General features: G+C 50.4%; 1 protein-coding gene across 2 annotated transcripts in view; it reads left to right on the top strand.

Annotated features, from left to right (window-relative positions):
* Positions 1 to 14,558, top strand: part of CCDC93 (coiled-coil domain containing 93) — a 91,599-nt gene that overhangs the window by 70,763 nt on the left and 6,278 nt on the right. For both annotated transcript variants that reach the window (XM_059927636.1, XM_059927635.1), the window contains exons 19-23: positions 2,570 to 2,678; positions 4,598 to 4,680; positions 6,718 to 6,755; positions 8,315 to 8,399; positions 11,151 to 11,264. In XM_059927636.1, coding sequence (XP_059783619.1) covers positions 2,570 to 2,678; positions 4,598 to 4,680; positions 6,718 to 6,755; positions 8,315 to 8,399; positions 11,151 to 11,264 — 429 coding nt within the window. The remainder of the gene's footprint in view (positions 1 to 2,569; positions 2,679 to 4,597; positions 4,681 to 6,717; positions 6,756 to 8,314; positions 8,400 to 11,150; positions 11,265 to 14,558) is intronic.

Raw genomic sequence — 14,558 nt, 5'->3', positions numbered from 1 at the left:
GAGACATGGGAGTGACTGCTGATTGGTACGGGTTTCTTTTGGGGTGATGAAAAAGTTCTGCAATTTTAGGTAGTGGTGCTGGTCGTACGACTCTGTGAGTATACTAAAAACCATTGAATTGTATACTTTGGGTGAAATGTATGGCCTGTGAATTATATCTCATAGCTGTTTAAAAAAAAGTCAGGGGGAGGATAAGGTAGACTTAAAAATATTGTGTTCTTGTCTAGTACCTTTCCCCTAAAATTAAGTGCCCACTTTAGCTGTCTTAATTGATAGATAACCTTAGGGGTTTGTGAGAAGGCCATCAAATATGGGGAGTTTTAAAGTTGGCTCTAAATTCACATAGATCAAAATTACATTATAGAATCTTTTACATTGCCAGGGTCTGGCTCATGCACATTCAAAAGCCAGGAGTTAACTTGTGTTGCACTTTGGCCTGGGCCTTCTCTCTGTTCTCTGGGAAAGGAAGGCCAGGTTCTGGCGGGAGTGGCCAAGGGGCTGCAGGGGCCAATGGGACCCTCTTTCTCCTTTCTCTGGCCCGTGCTTATTTTGCTGAGTTGTTTGGCTAAATTCCGGGGAGTCAAATTTGTCCTGATACAAAGACACTGTACCAATCTTAAAGAGACACAGAATTAAATAAAATCAGGACAGTACAGCTGCATCCTTGGAAACTTTTTGACTGTGTGCTTACTATGTGTTCAGTGTTGCATTAGATCCCAGGAATAGTAAATGGGTTGCTCTATCTTCTGGGAGCTGGCTAGCTGTTTGAGAACCAAGATATGTCCGTATACATCAAAGTACAAGGGGGCTTATATGCGAATTGCATACTGCAGGCTGGAGACCTGGGGGTCAGTCATACATACTGGCTAGAGGGAAGGTGCAGTAGAGCCCTAAGCCTGCTGAAGCCTGAGCCAGGGCTGGGTCAGTGAAAATGGACAGAAATAAACTGGCAGGTGAGAGGCTGAGCAGCTGTATCCATGGAACTTGGGAGGGGTTAGAGAAAAAGTGGAGTCGAGGATGGTGGGGGAATTTCTGACTTGGGCACCAGCGTGGATCCTTGTGTTATTCATTGAGCAAAAGCCTAAAGGAGAAAGGATAGGGCTGAAGGGGATGGGAGTGTGAATAGAAGTGTTCATGAGATCTGTTTAGGGCCTTTAAAGGTTGGGGTACTCACCCAAGTAGGAACAGTCTGGGCTGGAGATCTGGGGGTCAGCGCTGTATAGGTGATAACCTAGGATGTGAAAATACAGGCCAAGAAGAGGGAAAGAAGGACTCCACCAATGAGGGTTGAGACCAACCGGGCAGCCGGAGGCCCAGGGAAAACAGGAGCCCGAGGTCTCGTGGCAGCTGAGCAGAGAGCCCAGTGGAGAGAAGGGTCGGTGTTGCCAGAAGTCAGGAAAGCGGGAAGCTGAGAATTGCCATAGGTGCAGAGAGAAGGTCTGCGGTGACCTTGGTGAGAGTGGTGCCAGTGGGTGTTGGGAGCAGCTAGCGGCAGTGGGTTGAAGGGCGACCGAGGGGAGTGGAGGGGTCAGAGCCAGTGGGGCACGTTGCTCTCGGGAAGTTGTGCTGTTAAAGGGAGGAGACAGATGGAAGCTGAAAGGTGATCAGGGTTTAAGGAAGGGCCTTTTTAAGGGTCAGGGACTTGAACGTATTTAAATGCCGATGAGAAGAAGCCAGTAGAAAAGGAGAGGTTAAAGAAACAGTGAAAAGAGTGCATGATTTTATCTTTGGATTCCTGAGAAGGTATAGGAGCCAGAGCCTGAGCACGCATGGGCGGTGCAGCCTTGGCCACAGGGAGAGGTGCATCTTTCCCTCCACTCTAGCCGGAGCAGCAGGCACTATTTTGGTTTGATCACGAGAGTCGATAGTGGGTTTTGCGCCTGGAGGGGTTTTTGCACCCTAATGAATTAGAGGTCCCCGTCTGCCGCTGTGATCAAGTGGGCCAGGAGACGGGGAGGACGGGGAGGCCGTGAACCTGTGGTGGGAGCTGGGTGGCCCTCTTCAGCGCTGCCCCTCGGGGAAGCCGCCCGCCTCGGAGCCCGAGGTCTCCCCGGTGCCACGCACAGCCCTGCCTCCCCGGATGCACCTGGGGCAGTTCAGCTAGAAGAGCCCAGTTCGTTTCACAGGAGGGGGAAAGTGCCAGAAAGCTGCTTTGGGAGGGAACTGTAGGAGCTTTCCAAACACGCTAAGGGATTTGGGATTTGCACGGAGGCAGCAGGGCAGCCCCCTTGTCACCTGGGAAGCACTTCTGTTGCCTGGTCCCTGCCTGGCGCCGGGAGTCAGCTGCTCTGGAGTCCTTGGGGGCCTGGTGGGCTGGCTGGCGGCACCATCCACACATGCCCTCCCGTTCAGAATCCTCCCTCCGATCCATCATTTTGACGCCTTCTCCCTGTGTTGCCGGGGGAGTCAGGGTCTGAGACGCGCGCCTCAGGCCGCAGCCGCGTCGGGTGCCTGCATTCCAGGGCGGGTGTGTGGGCACACGGTGGGTGGGGGCAGTGTTTTGGCTCCCCAGAGGGCACGTGAGGCCTTTCACCAAACAGTGCTGTCTCGCCCTCCCTTTTGCATCTAGGCTCGAAGAAACCGAGAAATAGCAATTTTGCATCGCAGGATTGACGAAGTGCCCAGCAGAGCCGAGCTAATACAGTATCAGAAGAGATTTATCGAACTCTACCGCCAGAGTAGGTGCATCGACCACACACAAGCTCCCGAGGCTGACCCTGGGAGGGGCAGGAGGCGAGGGGCTCTGTCCCACTTCAGCGTGGTGGCGCCGTCCATGAAAGCCACCCCTGGGAGGGCCCCCAGCTCATCGTCAGGCCCACTCATGTCATGTAGCCCAGAAGCCCAGGAGAAACACCATGGAGCTCTGACTGCCCTCTCCCTGGACAGATACTTAACGCTGACTGAGCTCTGAGAGCGATGCTTCTAGCCCACCCTCATCCCTGTCAGTCATCGGGCTCCACTTTCCAACGTCACACGGAACCTCGTGACCCCGGCATCTCTAGATCAGCCTTCGCCCATTGTTCTTCTCCTCTGCAAACCTTCTTGCTCGTGTGGTCCTTGCCTTTAACAGCACCACGTTCACCCAGGGATTCAGGACTGGGTCTCCCTCGGCCTAAATCAGTGAGCGCATGCTGCTGCCATATCTGTCCTCCCTGGCATCCTAGCTCAGCCCAGCGAGCATTAGCTGGTCTGCAGCCCCTTGTGAGCCCGTCATCCACCCATCCAGTCACATCACTTCTCTCCAGTGGCAAATCCTCAGGCGCTTCCTAGACCCGCTGAAGAAAGCCTCTCTCCTCATCCTGCCCAGGATCCTCCCCAGTCTAAGTGGCCTGCCTGGAGGTCCCGATTTCCTGCCCTCAGTCCCCACTCTGGCCTCCTCAGTCCACACGCTGCCTCTGAACACACCATGCACTTTGACATCCTAGGCCTTGACTCCTGTTAACCTGCGCCTGGGACCCCTTCTTCACTCTGTTAGACAAAATCCTTCAAGGCCCAGCTCACATCCTCTGTAAACAGATCCTGGACCATCACCCCTTCCTTGGGCTCCCACTCTTGCTTGTCTCCCGGGTACCCCAAACTCAGCACATACAAGACTGAACTTGCCTCCCTCCCCGTCTTTCCCCTCGGTCACTGAGATCGCTGTCAAGCCCACTTAGACCCCCCTGTCGTCTCTGCTGCAGCCACCTTCTCATCACTGCCCAGAGTCTAACCCCTTGTCTGCACTCTTGCCTGAGGGGTCTTTCTCACACACAATTTGATCATTTTACACTCTTGCTTTAAAAGCCTTGATACTTAATAGCTCCCCATAACTGGGTGGACAGTCTTCAGAATCCTAAGTCCTGCCTTGTCTGGGCCAGCTGGCCCCCCTGCAGTCCCTGTGTCCCCCACCCCTGTGAGCTGGTCCCAGGCCCAGGAGGCCAGTGCCCTGCAGTTCCCGCTTGGAAAACTCCAAGTCTTCTTTCAGAATATACCCCAGATCTTCCCTTGAGATGTTGGCGTCTCAGCCATCCTTCCTGCTTCAAGCCGGAGCACTGTCCCTACTCAGAACATGGGTCCAGACGCACGCTTCCTTTCGCGTCTTAACCCCACCACCCTGATGTTTCATGCGGTCCTCCCATTTGACTCAGGTGATCAGGGGCAGGTGTCAACGATGGCAGTTTCTCAGCAGAAAATAGTTCCTGCCTTAAGTTAACTCTTTCTCCCTAAGCACGGGCTTCAGGAAAGTGAGCCGGCTGTGGCTGCTGCTGCTGAGGGGCGTGGGAAGGGAGGGAGCCCGCAGGCAGGAAGAGCTGGCATGGCGCTGCTTCGTCCCTCCGCCTTCCTCCCGGGACCCCTCACCGGGAGGGCTTCGGACAGACCCGCGCCCCGCACGCCGACAGGGAGCTTCCGCTGGCTCCGCGTCCTGGCTGCCACACGCGTGCCGTCAGCCTGCGGCAGCCCTGCGCCGGCCTGTGTGCCCCGTGGGGCCTCCGCACAGACGGCGAGTGAGAGCCAGCGCTGGCAGGTCCGAGTCCTGCGGTGCCTCCGCGGGGAGAGGGTACGCAGGATTGTTCTGATACATTTTCTCACTCATGTGCTGATTTCTTTGCATTTGCAGTTTCAGCAGTGCACAAAGAAACCAAGCAGTTCTTCACTCTGTATAATACCCTGGATGACAAAAAGGTTTATTTGGAAAAAGAGGTAAGAGCCTTTATAGAAAGAAGAAGCATAATCAGATGAGCAGCTACCCGTGCTGTCAGCGCGGGAAGTTCACACGGACCTGGTGTCGCGACGCCTTCGGCTGAAGTGGGAGGAACACCTGTCGTGTGCCCAGTGCCGGGTCCAGAGTCAGAAAGTGCGGGTTCGTCGGGGCTCCCACTGCGCAGGGTGGCCAGCAGCTGTGTGGTGCCTCGTGAGAGACGACGTCATAAAAAGAAACATCCTGGAAGCTTGAGAGCTGCATACGGAGGAGGGCCTGGAGTTGGTGAAACTGTAGTTTGAGTTTTAGAGGAAGGAAAGAACCAGCTAAAGGAAATGGGGAGGGTGGGCTGTCAGAGTTGACGGGGGGAGGTGGCGGTTGAATCCTCAGCGGCAGACAAGAGGCGTGAACTAAAAGAATTGTGAGAACGAAAGCAGGAGTGGGAGGGGTGACCGGGGCTGCCCCTCCGTGTGACTCTGGCTCAGGCCAGATCCGCTGGTGGTCAGGGCCCTCGATGGAAGGCAGACGATCGGGGCAGGTGTGCAGCTGTGTCTAGGAAGAAGCAGCGCTGTCTTCCCGTCGGCAGCAGTGTGGCGGCTCCAGCAGGCACTCTGGACTCACACGGGTTTGGGTGTCAGTGCAGCCTTACCTTCCTCACCTGTAAAACGGGGAGAACTCCTGCAGTGATGGAGACAGAACGAGGCAATGCCTGTGAAGTCCCTCGCTCGTGGTGATATGTGTTAGCTCCTGCCTCCCCCTCCCCTTGAGGGTGACAGAACCTATTTTTATTTTATCATCATCCTGCAACCCGCACTAATTACCACTTTACTAAGAACAATATTACAGATGTGTCTTTTACCTGGACCCAAATGGAGACATCAGTGAGTACCGTCCTTGACTGCCTCTTGTCAGTCAAACCAGATCAATGTCTCTTCTCCGAGAGGCACTCCTTGAGGAGGGGTTGGGTTCTGTTTTCTCTGTATCCAGGGCCGTACCCAGTGATGGGCACAGAACAGGCATCTGCTAAACGTTAGAGTAGATGATCCGAGTGCGTTTGGGGGATTTACGTCAGCCCTGGGGGTACCTCTGCTGCACGCCCTGGCCTTGGGGTCTTCCCGCCTGGTGAGGGAAGACGGGCAGCCCCTTCTGAGGAAGGCTCGAACCCCACTGACCTTTCTTCATCAGCAGTGTTTAAAATTGTTGCATTCTTGTAAAAACAAGGAGTATGCAGGGGGTGGGGCTGTTTAATTCCAAGCCATACTAATGCGGTTAGAAGTTTGCATTTGGATAAACTGTACATTTTATCTCAAGTCTATTTATACCTGTGATATTTTAGCTTTCAACATGCCTGTGGAGTCACAAGGCCAAGAATATCATCTCCGTTTTACAGAGTGTGAACCTGAGTCCAAGTATAGTAAATGCCCAGTCCTGAGCTCACAAGCCGAGTCAGTGACAGAGCCAGAAAGAGAACCTAGGTTTCTAGACTCCAGACTCAGAGGCCTGCCCTGGATGATCATCAGGACAGATAGAGGGTCCTAGGTGCGGGCTATGGCATTTCTAGGGGAGAGGGGCCTTGAATGGCGCACCCTCCCCCCGTGGAGGCTCCCAGGGCCGCCCGGCAGCTGGCCGCATTGGCAGAGACTTTGTGGGAAGGAGTAGAACGAACGGGCACAGTGTTGTCACCCTCCGCGCCCACTGACCCTCTGCTAAGCTGATGGCCCTGAAAATAAAGGGCAGTGTCTGGTGAGATCGAAAGGGCTGTGGTGCAGCCCTAAGGGCCCTAGTGTTGGCTTAGGCTTCCCAGCTGGGATTTGGGTTCCGTCATTCCTGTGGTCATGGCTGTGGGAAGCTAGATGCTCCGGGGAAACTCTGGAGGTGAGAACACGTTGCTCTTTTTTTTCATGTTACTTTCATCTGTGCGAACAAGGTGTGTTCATCTCAGCATCAGCCTCCAGAGACACATGACAAGCTTGCGGTGGCTGGGGTTAGCACAGGCATCTTTCAGCCTTTGCTTGTTTCTGTTCTTCTTTCCTCCCCAGATTAGCCTGCTGAACTCAGTTCATGAGAACTTCTCACAGTAAGTGCTCTCGGTCCTCCTCCTGTCAGTAGCTCGTGTGCCCTGCGCTTTTGTTGGCTCACCTCTGCCTGATCGAGCAAGGCTCAGTGCCCAGGGTGGGATTCTTACGCTTTCACCCCTGCTGCTGCGTGCGGATGTGCCTTGGTTTACGCAGAGCTTGAGTTCTTGCAAAAACTTAATGATACAGTGAATTTTAAAAACACCAAGGAATAGCTTAGGGAAAAGGTGAACTTTCAAATAATTTGACTATGCCTAACTACTATGATTTCTTCATAGATTACTTTTGTCCTTCTAGGATTAGATTAATAACATTTGTTTTTGAGCACATAGAGATACTTTAAAATTTAGATAACGAGGGAATTCCCTGGCGGTCCAGTGGTTAGGACTCTACACCTTCACTGCCGAGGGCCCAGCTTCAGTCCCTGGTCGGGGAACTAAGATCCCACAAGCCGCGTGGCGCAGCCAAAAAATAAAATAAGATAAAATAAAATTTAAATAATGAAATAATCTATATGATTTTTTAAAATACTTTTCAAATCTTGTGGTAGATTTTGTCTTTTAAGTCATGTGCATACTCTAAACTACTTTGTTCAGGTATAAATATGTTCTCCAAAAGTTGGATGGCAAGGCCCATCTGTACCCAAATCATACCAGCCCTCAAGCATGGCCATTGGCCTGCCCACCATCCGGGCAGCCCCAGGCTGGCTCTCCGTCCATCAGGCTTCCTCTCCTTCCAGCACAGGTCTCTGCTGTCCCCTGGCAGGTGACCAGCAACTAAGATCTTAATGGATAACAAGCTCTAGACTTTAAGTTTCATTTCTAACTAAAAACAAACAAAAATCCTCACAGCCCCATTTAATATTCAGATTCAGTTAGTGACTTAACAACCTTGTGACATTTCTAAAAATGGTGCCTGCGTCTTTATCCCCTGATCATTGAGAGAAGCTGAGGTTTGAGTGTTTTTGTGGCGAATTCTGCTTTCTGTCAGCCTGTCCTTTGGAAGAATTCTTATTCTTGTATCCGTGTGCTGTGATCCTTCTGATGTCATTTCCTCTGCAGAACTGGAGGTGAAGGGGCATGTTTTAGGACATCACTTCTTTAGCTGCTATTCCTGGAAACAGGACCAGGTTTCCCAGCCTGGTTTTAGGAAAATCTCAGAAAATGTCTCTCAGTCTTGAGCAGTGCCTCTAAATCTGCAGATTTTTAAAAACTAAGGTTCTTAAGCAGAGCCTGCCATCATTCAAAATTTAAAAAAAAAAATTGTTAATTTTAGTCACGTTTTATTTTATTTAAGAAAATATGTATTAGTAAGAAAACTATAGGGAGAGTGGGAAAAGAAGATTACTATTCAGTTACAAGACCAGGCTAGTTTTCATGCCTTCCTCGGAGTTTAGAATCTTTGGCTGCCTGGAATCTCGGGGGCCCCACGGGTCCATCCTGCCTTGCAAATGCCTGCTTGCGTCTTGGGGCGTTATCTGGGTACAGGGCTGACTCCTCGGCGCCTCCTCTTTTCTGAGAGTCCTGTTTGCTGGTCATACCTCTGCTGGTCTTTCTTTCAGAGCCATGGCCTCCCCCGCTTCCCGGGACCAGTTTTTACGTCAGATGGAACAGATCGTAGAAGGAATTAAGCAAAATCGAATGAAGGTCAGATGGTTTCCTTTCTGTAATGCAGCCAGGGTTTCACACTGGTGGTGAAGAAGGCCCTGGGGAAAGCAGGCCTCTTCTGTTTGTCCTGGGAATGTGCTCTCAATTCTGAAGACACATCTTCAGTGTCTCTGCAAGGGGTCCCACCAGGCCTCTGACCCTGCAGTGGGCAGGCCAGCTCCATGGGCTACCTGCACTGGTCGTTCACGGGCTGTTCTTAGCAACAGCTCTGTGGACTGAACACCTACCATGTGCCAAGCACTGTGCTAATCCTCCTAAAAGCCCTCTTAAGTGAGTGGGGTTCCCCCCATTTCACAGATGAGGAAACTGACTTTCACCAGCAGGCCTTCTCTCTTGCCCAGAATCACATCCTCACTGGCTCTTTGGTTCCTGACATTCTACCGTTAGGGATTCATTCCTTAGCATCTTAAGAGCATTTTAGTTTCCAGGAACCCCCTGTAAAAAGTGCAAGTAATTGCTGAACTCTGCTAAAGTGAGAGGATATTGAGTCTCAGAAGTCAGAAGAGAAAAGAGAGGAACTGAAGAGGGGTGTGGGTGCTCCAGAGATAGCTTTGCAGAGAACCATCCAGACGGGGCGCAGCGTGGGGACTTCCACGCTCTGTGGCTCTGCAGGGGCCACTCTGTCAGTAGGAAAGAAGACTTGCTGACGGTCTGGAAGCCGGACACGCAGCCACAGCCTCCCACTACCATAGCCAGACAAATCCTAACTAGTGCTTCCAGTGTCTCTTGCTTTTGGTCGTGTTTTTAAAACATATCACACACCTGGTCCTCGGGCACGGCAGTGAAACCTTCTGGGGACTTAGGGCACTCCTCTCACAATCCTGGGGCAAAGTGGTCCAATGAGGGCAACCAGAGTGTAAACACATGAAAGGAAGGATTGCCTGTAGGACCTGTCCTAAAAATGCACTCATTCAAGCTGCCTGGAATCCCATCTCACCAGAGATGAACTGCGGGCAAAAGCTTGCCATATCCCTTTCCCTGTAGCAAAATATTCATCTTACTATTAAGGACATCAATAAAATCATGTCAAAAGAGCAAAAAAAAAAAGAAAAAAGTAAAAATATGTCACTGGTGACAAGACTATTCAACGTCAAAAATGAGGGCAAAGTTGAGGCAGCACCTGTCCCCGTGCGTGGACCCTTACCCAGGGTGGACAGGCTCTCTTGCAAGAGGGAGTGGAGTCCCTTCTTGATGATCTGGGGTGAGAGGGAAGTGGGGGCAGAGAGCCTGGCCAACCGCAGGCCTGTAACCACCCAGCCTCAGTGCGGGGACCTTTCCAGTCGCCATGCTCGTCCTCAGGGAGATGCTCTTGTTCATAGTAAAGAACAACGGGAAGTTACTGGGGTTTTTCCCCTTTGGCTTCCCCTTTGTTTACTCTCTGATGCATTCCTGGGGAAAGAAATGGGCCCGACCCCTTCCTTCTCTCCATCCTCCCCCAGGCTTCATGGCGAAGGCACCTCAGTAGCTGGCCAGCGAAGGAGGCAGCCCTTGTGCCCGTGCCCCCGCGAGGTGGCCGGGCACCAGAAGGATGGTCGGGTCCCGGGGCAGGGAGGGCTCTCTCCTCTCGGGTCTGTGCTGCTGGTGCCTGACAGCAGCACCTGGCCCGTAGCAGGCACCCAAGGACTGTCTGTTTTAAGTGAATTCATTCTGTTGACTCCAAAAGCAGTTCTCAACGAGGGTTCCAGGTAGGGTCTGAATATTGACTGGCACTCGAATGGAGTAAGTCTGCTCTGCAGAACAGTGCTCATTTGGATGGATGTCTTTTGTTGTGTTTATTTACAAGAAACAAAATCATAGCCCTCCGTATCTGGGTGTCATGATGGGTCCTGCTCAGATCGAGGTGGCGGGGGGGGGTGTGTACCCCAGAGCTCAGGTTTCCCCAGAACTGTCAGGTGCAGGGTGTACACGGAACAGACGAGCAGTGAGTGCGAGTAACAGATGAGGTGTCCATGGAAGAGTTGCTGAATAAAGAGGGAACTGCCTGCCTGTTTCTTGTGAAATTGTTTACATTCACACACACAAAGACTCATTACAGTAAGTCCCCTACAAACGAACTCCGTTCCAAGAGCTCATTCGTAAGTCCAATTTGTTCTTAAGTCCAACAAAGTTGGCCTAGGTACCCAGCTAACACAATCAGTTATACAGTACTGTACTGTAATAGGTTATAATACTTTTCACACAAATAATACATAAAAAACAAACAAAAATATAAAGAAAACATTTTTAATCTTACAGTATAGCACCTTGAAAAGTACAGCACAGTACCAGCTCCATCACCGCTGCTTTTACACTTGCTTCCGGACATCCTGGGCTTGAAATAAAGATACTGTACTACGGTACTCTATACAGTACTGTACAGTAAAGTACACAAAAGCACAACCACTTGTAGAGGATGCACACACATGACAGCGTATGCCAGACACGTGAACTAACTTACGTGACTGGACACGCAAATGCACGTTCTCATCTTTGAAAGTTCACAACTTGAAGGTTCGTATATAGGGGACTTACTGTAAATGAAACAGTTAACGCCCAGTGATAGGAGAATTGCTGAAAAATTATAGAGTCTCTGTGCAATATTATGCAAATAAATAAACCAACCTCAGAAATGATGCATAGAAGGAAACTACTGGAAGGAAATTCATGAAAGTGTTAGTAATAGTTGGACATTGCCAGCCGCCCTTGGTCAGAACATGCCTTTCATCACCGTTTCCCAAACTGTTTCAACAGATGGAGAAGAAGAAGCAAGAGAACAAAATGAGAAGAGACCAGTTGAACGACCAGTACTTGGAACTGTTAGAAAAACAGAGGCTGTACTTTAAGACTGTGAAAGAGTTCAAGGAGGTAAGAGGAGGGCTGGGCTGGCATGTAAGGCTGGGCGAGATTTGTGTTCACCCCCAGATGAGCCTTTGCAAACCAGAGCATTGCTTTGTTTTTCCACTGGTCTGAAATGGGAGATAGCAAGTTGGCAGTCGATGTGACAGTAAAGCGTGCATCGCGATTGCGTCGTTCTGTGGCCCATCTTGAGGCTCTAACTGAACATTCTAAGAAACGTCACTTCAATTTCCTAACACTCGGTAACCACATTAAACTCACAAGTAAAATGGCATCATCAGCCCACCTGGAAACAGTGTTTGCTATGGGTTCAGGTCTAGCATTTTCCCTCTTCCCAGTCTTAGACTGGGGAGGGACCTTGAGAAGCCACATGGGAGGAGAGTGAATTTGAGTGTGGCAGGCTTGCGTTCAGATCCTGCCACTCGCCAGCTGTGCAGGTGGGGAGGGACCTCATCCCTGTTGGGTCAGATGAGAGAGGAGAGCATCTAGTCTGTGTCTGGCACCTGTCACACCCACACGTAGATGAATTTTGTTTGCCCCTGTCTTTTCTCCCTGCATTTGGGCAGGATTATTCTCCATCATTCCAGAAGGAAACGTGCTCTTTTCTTAAGAAAACTTCCAGAAAGGAGACTTCATTCTGTTGCTTGCCAAGATCTGTCTCATCAGCTTTATTTTCAGGAATTTTTTCCCCCTTTCTAATGTAAATCCATGTGGTTTTAGTGAATTTAGAGATTGCTGAAAATACAGGGGGCGGCTAAAGGTAGTTGTATCCTGGGGTGTGGTCAGCGGAATAAAAAATACAATCTTTCCATACCAGTAATTTGGTCCTTACCTGTTTTAAGGCTCTTCCCTCTCCCTTCCTTGTCTTTTTCTTCTCTACTTCTCCTTCCCTTTTTTGTAACTTAACTTTTGAGAACCACAACCGTAGGCGTTTCAGATTCTCTCGTCCTTTCAACAAATTTCTTCCAGCTCCTGCCACGGCCCTGGGATAGATACGTCAGGTCATAAAACAGACTGGGTCCCTGTGTCCGGGAGCTTGCACTGTGGTCGGGGAGACAGAGAGCAAGCTAGGAAGCAGACCCTCATAAACAAGTAGTAACAAGTAAGAAGTACTTGCAGCCATTGCCTTGGCGGGGACTAATGTAGAGGGTGTGGTCAGGGAAGGCCTCTCTCCAACGAGAAGGACCTGGCCTTGGGCAGAGTGGCCAGGCGAGGTGCTCCGGGCCTGGGAGCCCCTGTGGCCGGCAGGAGTTGGAGCTGACAGGGAACAGATAGGGACCCGCTGCTCCCCATCAGAGCTCGCTCTTCCCAAATAACGCGCAAAGAGAAGAGGCCCAGAGGAGAATTACATTTCACGTGTTGCGTGAACGCCAGCACTGCCCTTTGACAGCAGGACCAGAAAGCGGATGAGTTGAGGAGGGTAAGTATAAGCTGTCAGAAGCAAAGCAAATGAAAGTGAAGTAGAAAAGCTCATGGTTGCACTGCAGGCTGTCAGGCTGAAGGCTTGGGGTGATCTCTGAAGGAAAGGTTCCCTCAGACGTGTCAAGATTGAGGTTTCCACGTTCCCGCCTCCTCGGCACAGTTACTCTCAGTCAGAGACTGAGGGTGGGGCCCTCAGAGCCCGAGAAGACCCCAGGCTGGACCTGGTGCTGGCCTCAGTTTTCAAAGGGGGAAGGTGGAATGTAATATGCTCCTCAGATAGCTAAGTGTATTTCACTTAAAGGACTCACCTTTTTAAAAAATTGCATGTCCCCTTGTTTTTTGATGTTTAAAATTGCTCTCTCTTATAAAATGATAGTGACAGTATGCATTCCTTTTTTTTTTTATCATTTTACTTGGCAAAAATTTAAAATTAACCACCACAGGTTAGCATTCCCAAATCTTAAAATTTTTTTTCCAAGATCCTCTGAGGTAACTTGGGGCCATCACAGGTGTTGAGGTTTGCTTGCTACTCCCCAGTCTCCACCCCATTCCCCCAGGCAGAGGAATTCTGCTCTTTTACGTATTGCAGTGTCAGGTAAGATCTCATTTGTGGAAGGAACACAGTTCGAAAAGGCAGACTTTCATCCCAGGATGGACTCTCCTCCCAGAGCCCTCTGCCTGCCTCCTGTCTGTGCCTCTGCCCGACCTGCTTGCGTTTCTGCTCCCCAGTTCTGAATCCTCACTGCCGCCTGGTCCCCAGCACCGTCCTGGGCAGTGATGGTTCTTCCTGCAGAGCACGGTGTTAGCCAGAACGTGGCCTTTGACCACTGCCATCGTCCCTTTATGCTTCAGTTGACTCCACGTTAACTGAGCCCCATGACGCCTGTGGGCTCCGTGCCGGCACCGGGTCATGGCCTCGTCCTGATCCAGCCTCTTCTGGGATCAAGGCCTTTTTGACTGGCAACATCGGGTTGTCTCTAAAATCCCATTAGCTTGCTTGCTCTGGGACGGTTTATTAATAACCAGTCTGCCAGGAAAAAACACATACTCTGGAATCACCTGAATCGCATTATTACACCAACTAATTGTGTTTCTCAAAGCACAGTCTGTCACAAGGTCACCAAACCAAGATTCAGATTCTAGCCTGGTTCTGACGAATGCCAGCCATACATTTTTATAACGCTGGCTTTTGGACGTAATCTCCGGTGAGCGGAACTCAGGGTGTCTGGCACGTAGCGAGCCCCGTACCGTCTTCAGCAGGAAAGAAGCAGGAGGGAGGAGACATTTTCCCTTTTCTTATAGAAAGAAATACCTAAAGGGCCCTTTCTGTATTTGCTTTGAACAGACAGACAGTATCATTTTGTAGTCCCGAAAGGCTCTGAGGAGATTCCATGAAATGTAATCAGTGCTCACGCACCAGGTGACAGCCAAGGATGTCTTTACTGAGAACTTCAAGCATCATCTCAGTGTGGTGTGACGAGCAGAATCACCCCGGTGGTCTCTGCCACAGCAGTGTTTTGACGCTTACGAGTTGTTTGTTTTGGTTTTTGGGGTTTTTTTCTTTGTTCAGAAGGTGAGGTGGGTAACAAAAGTTATTTATTCATTGTTTTATTGTTTTATCCTTTTATTATGGAAATTTTGAAAAACACACGGAAGTAGAGAAAGTAGTGTAACAGTATAATAGCATGACTCTGCCTGTCTTGTTCTGTCTTTACCCCTGCCCCCCCACCCCCGCCTTTTTTTTTGGCTGGAGGTTTTTCGCCCAAGCAAATCTCAGTAACTCGTTTTAAATAAGAAAACTTTCTTCTCACCTTTTCTGACACAACAAATGTTACTTATCTTCACCTTCTTTTTCTTCCCATCCCCAGGAAAAATTAACTA

Source organism: Balaenoptera ricei, chromosome 7, assembly GCF_028023285.1.
Source record: "Balaenoptera ricei isolate mBalRic1 chromosome 7, mBalRic1.hap2, whole genome shotgun sequence".
NCBI lineage: Eukaryota > Metazoa > Chordata > Mammalia > Artiodactyla > Balaenopteridae > Balaenoptera > Balaenoptera ricei.
Note: the sequence above shows the minus strand (reverse complement) of the source record. Positions and strands in the feature narration are given on the sequence as shown.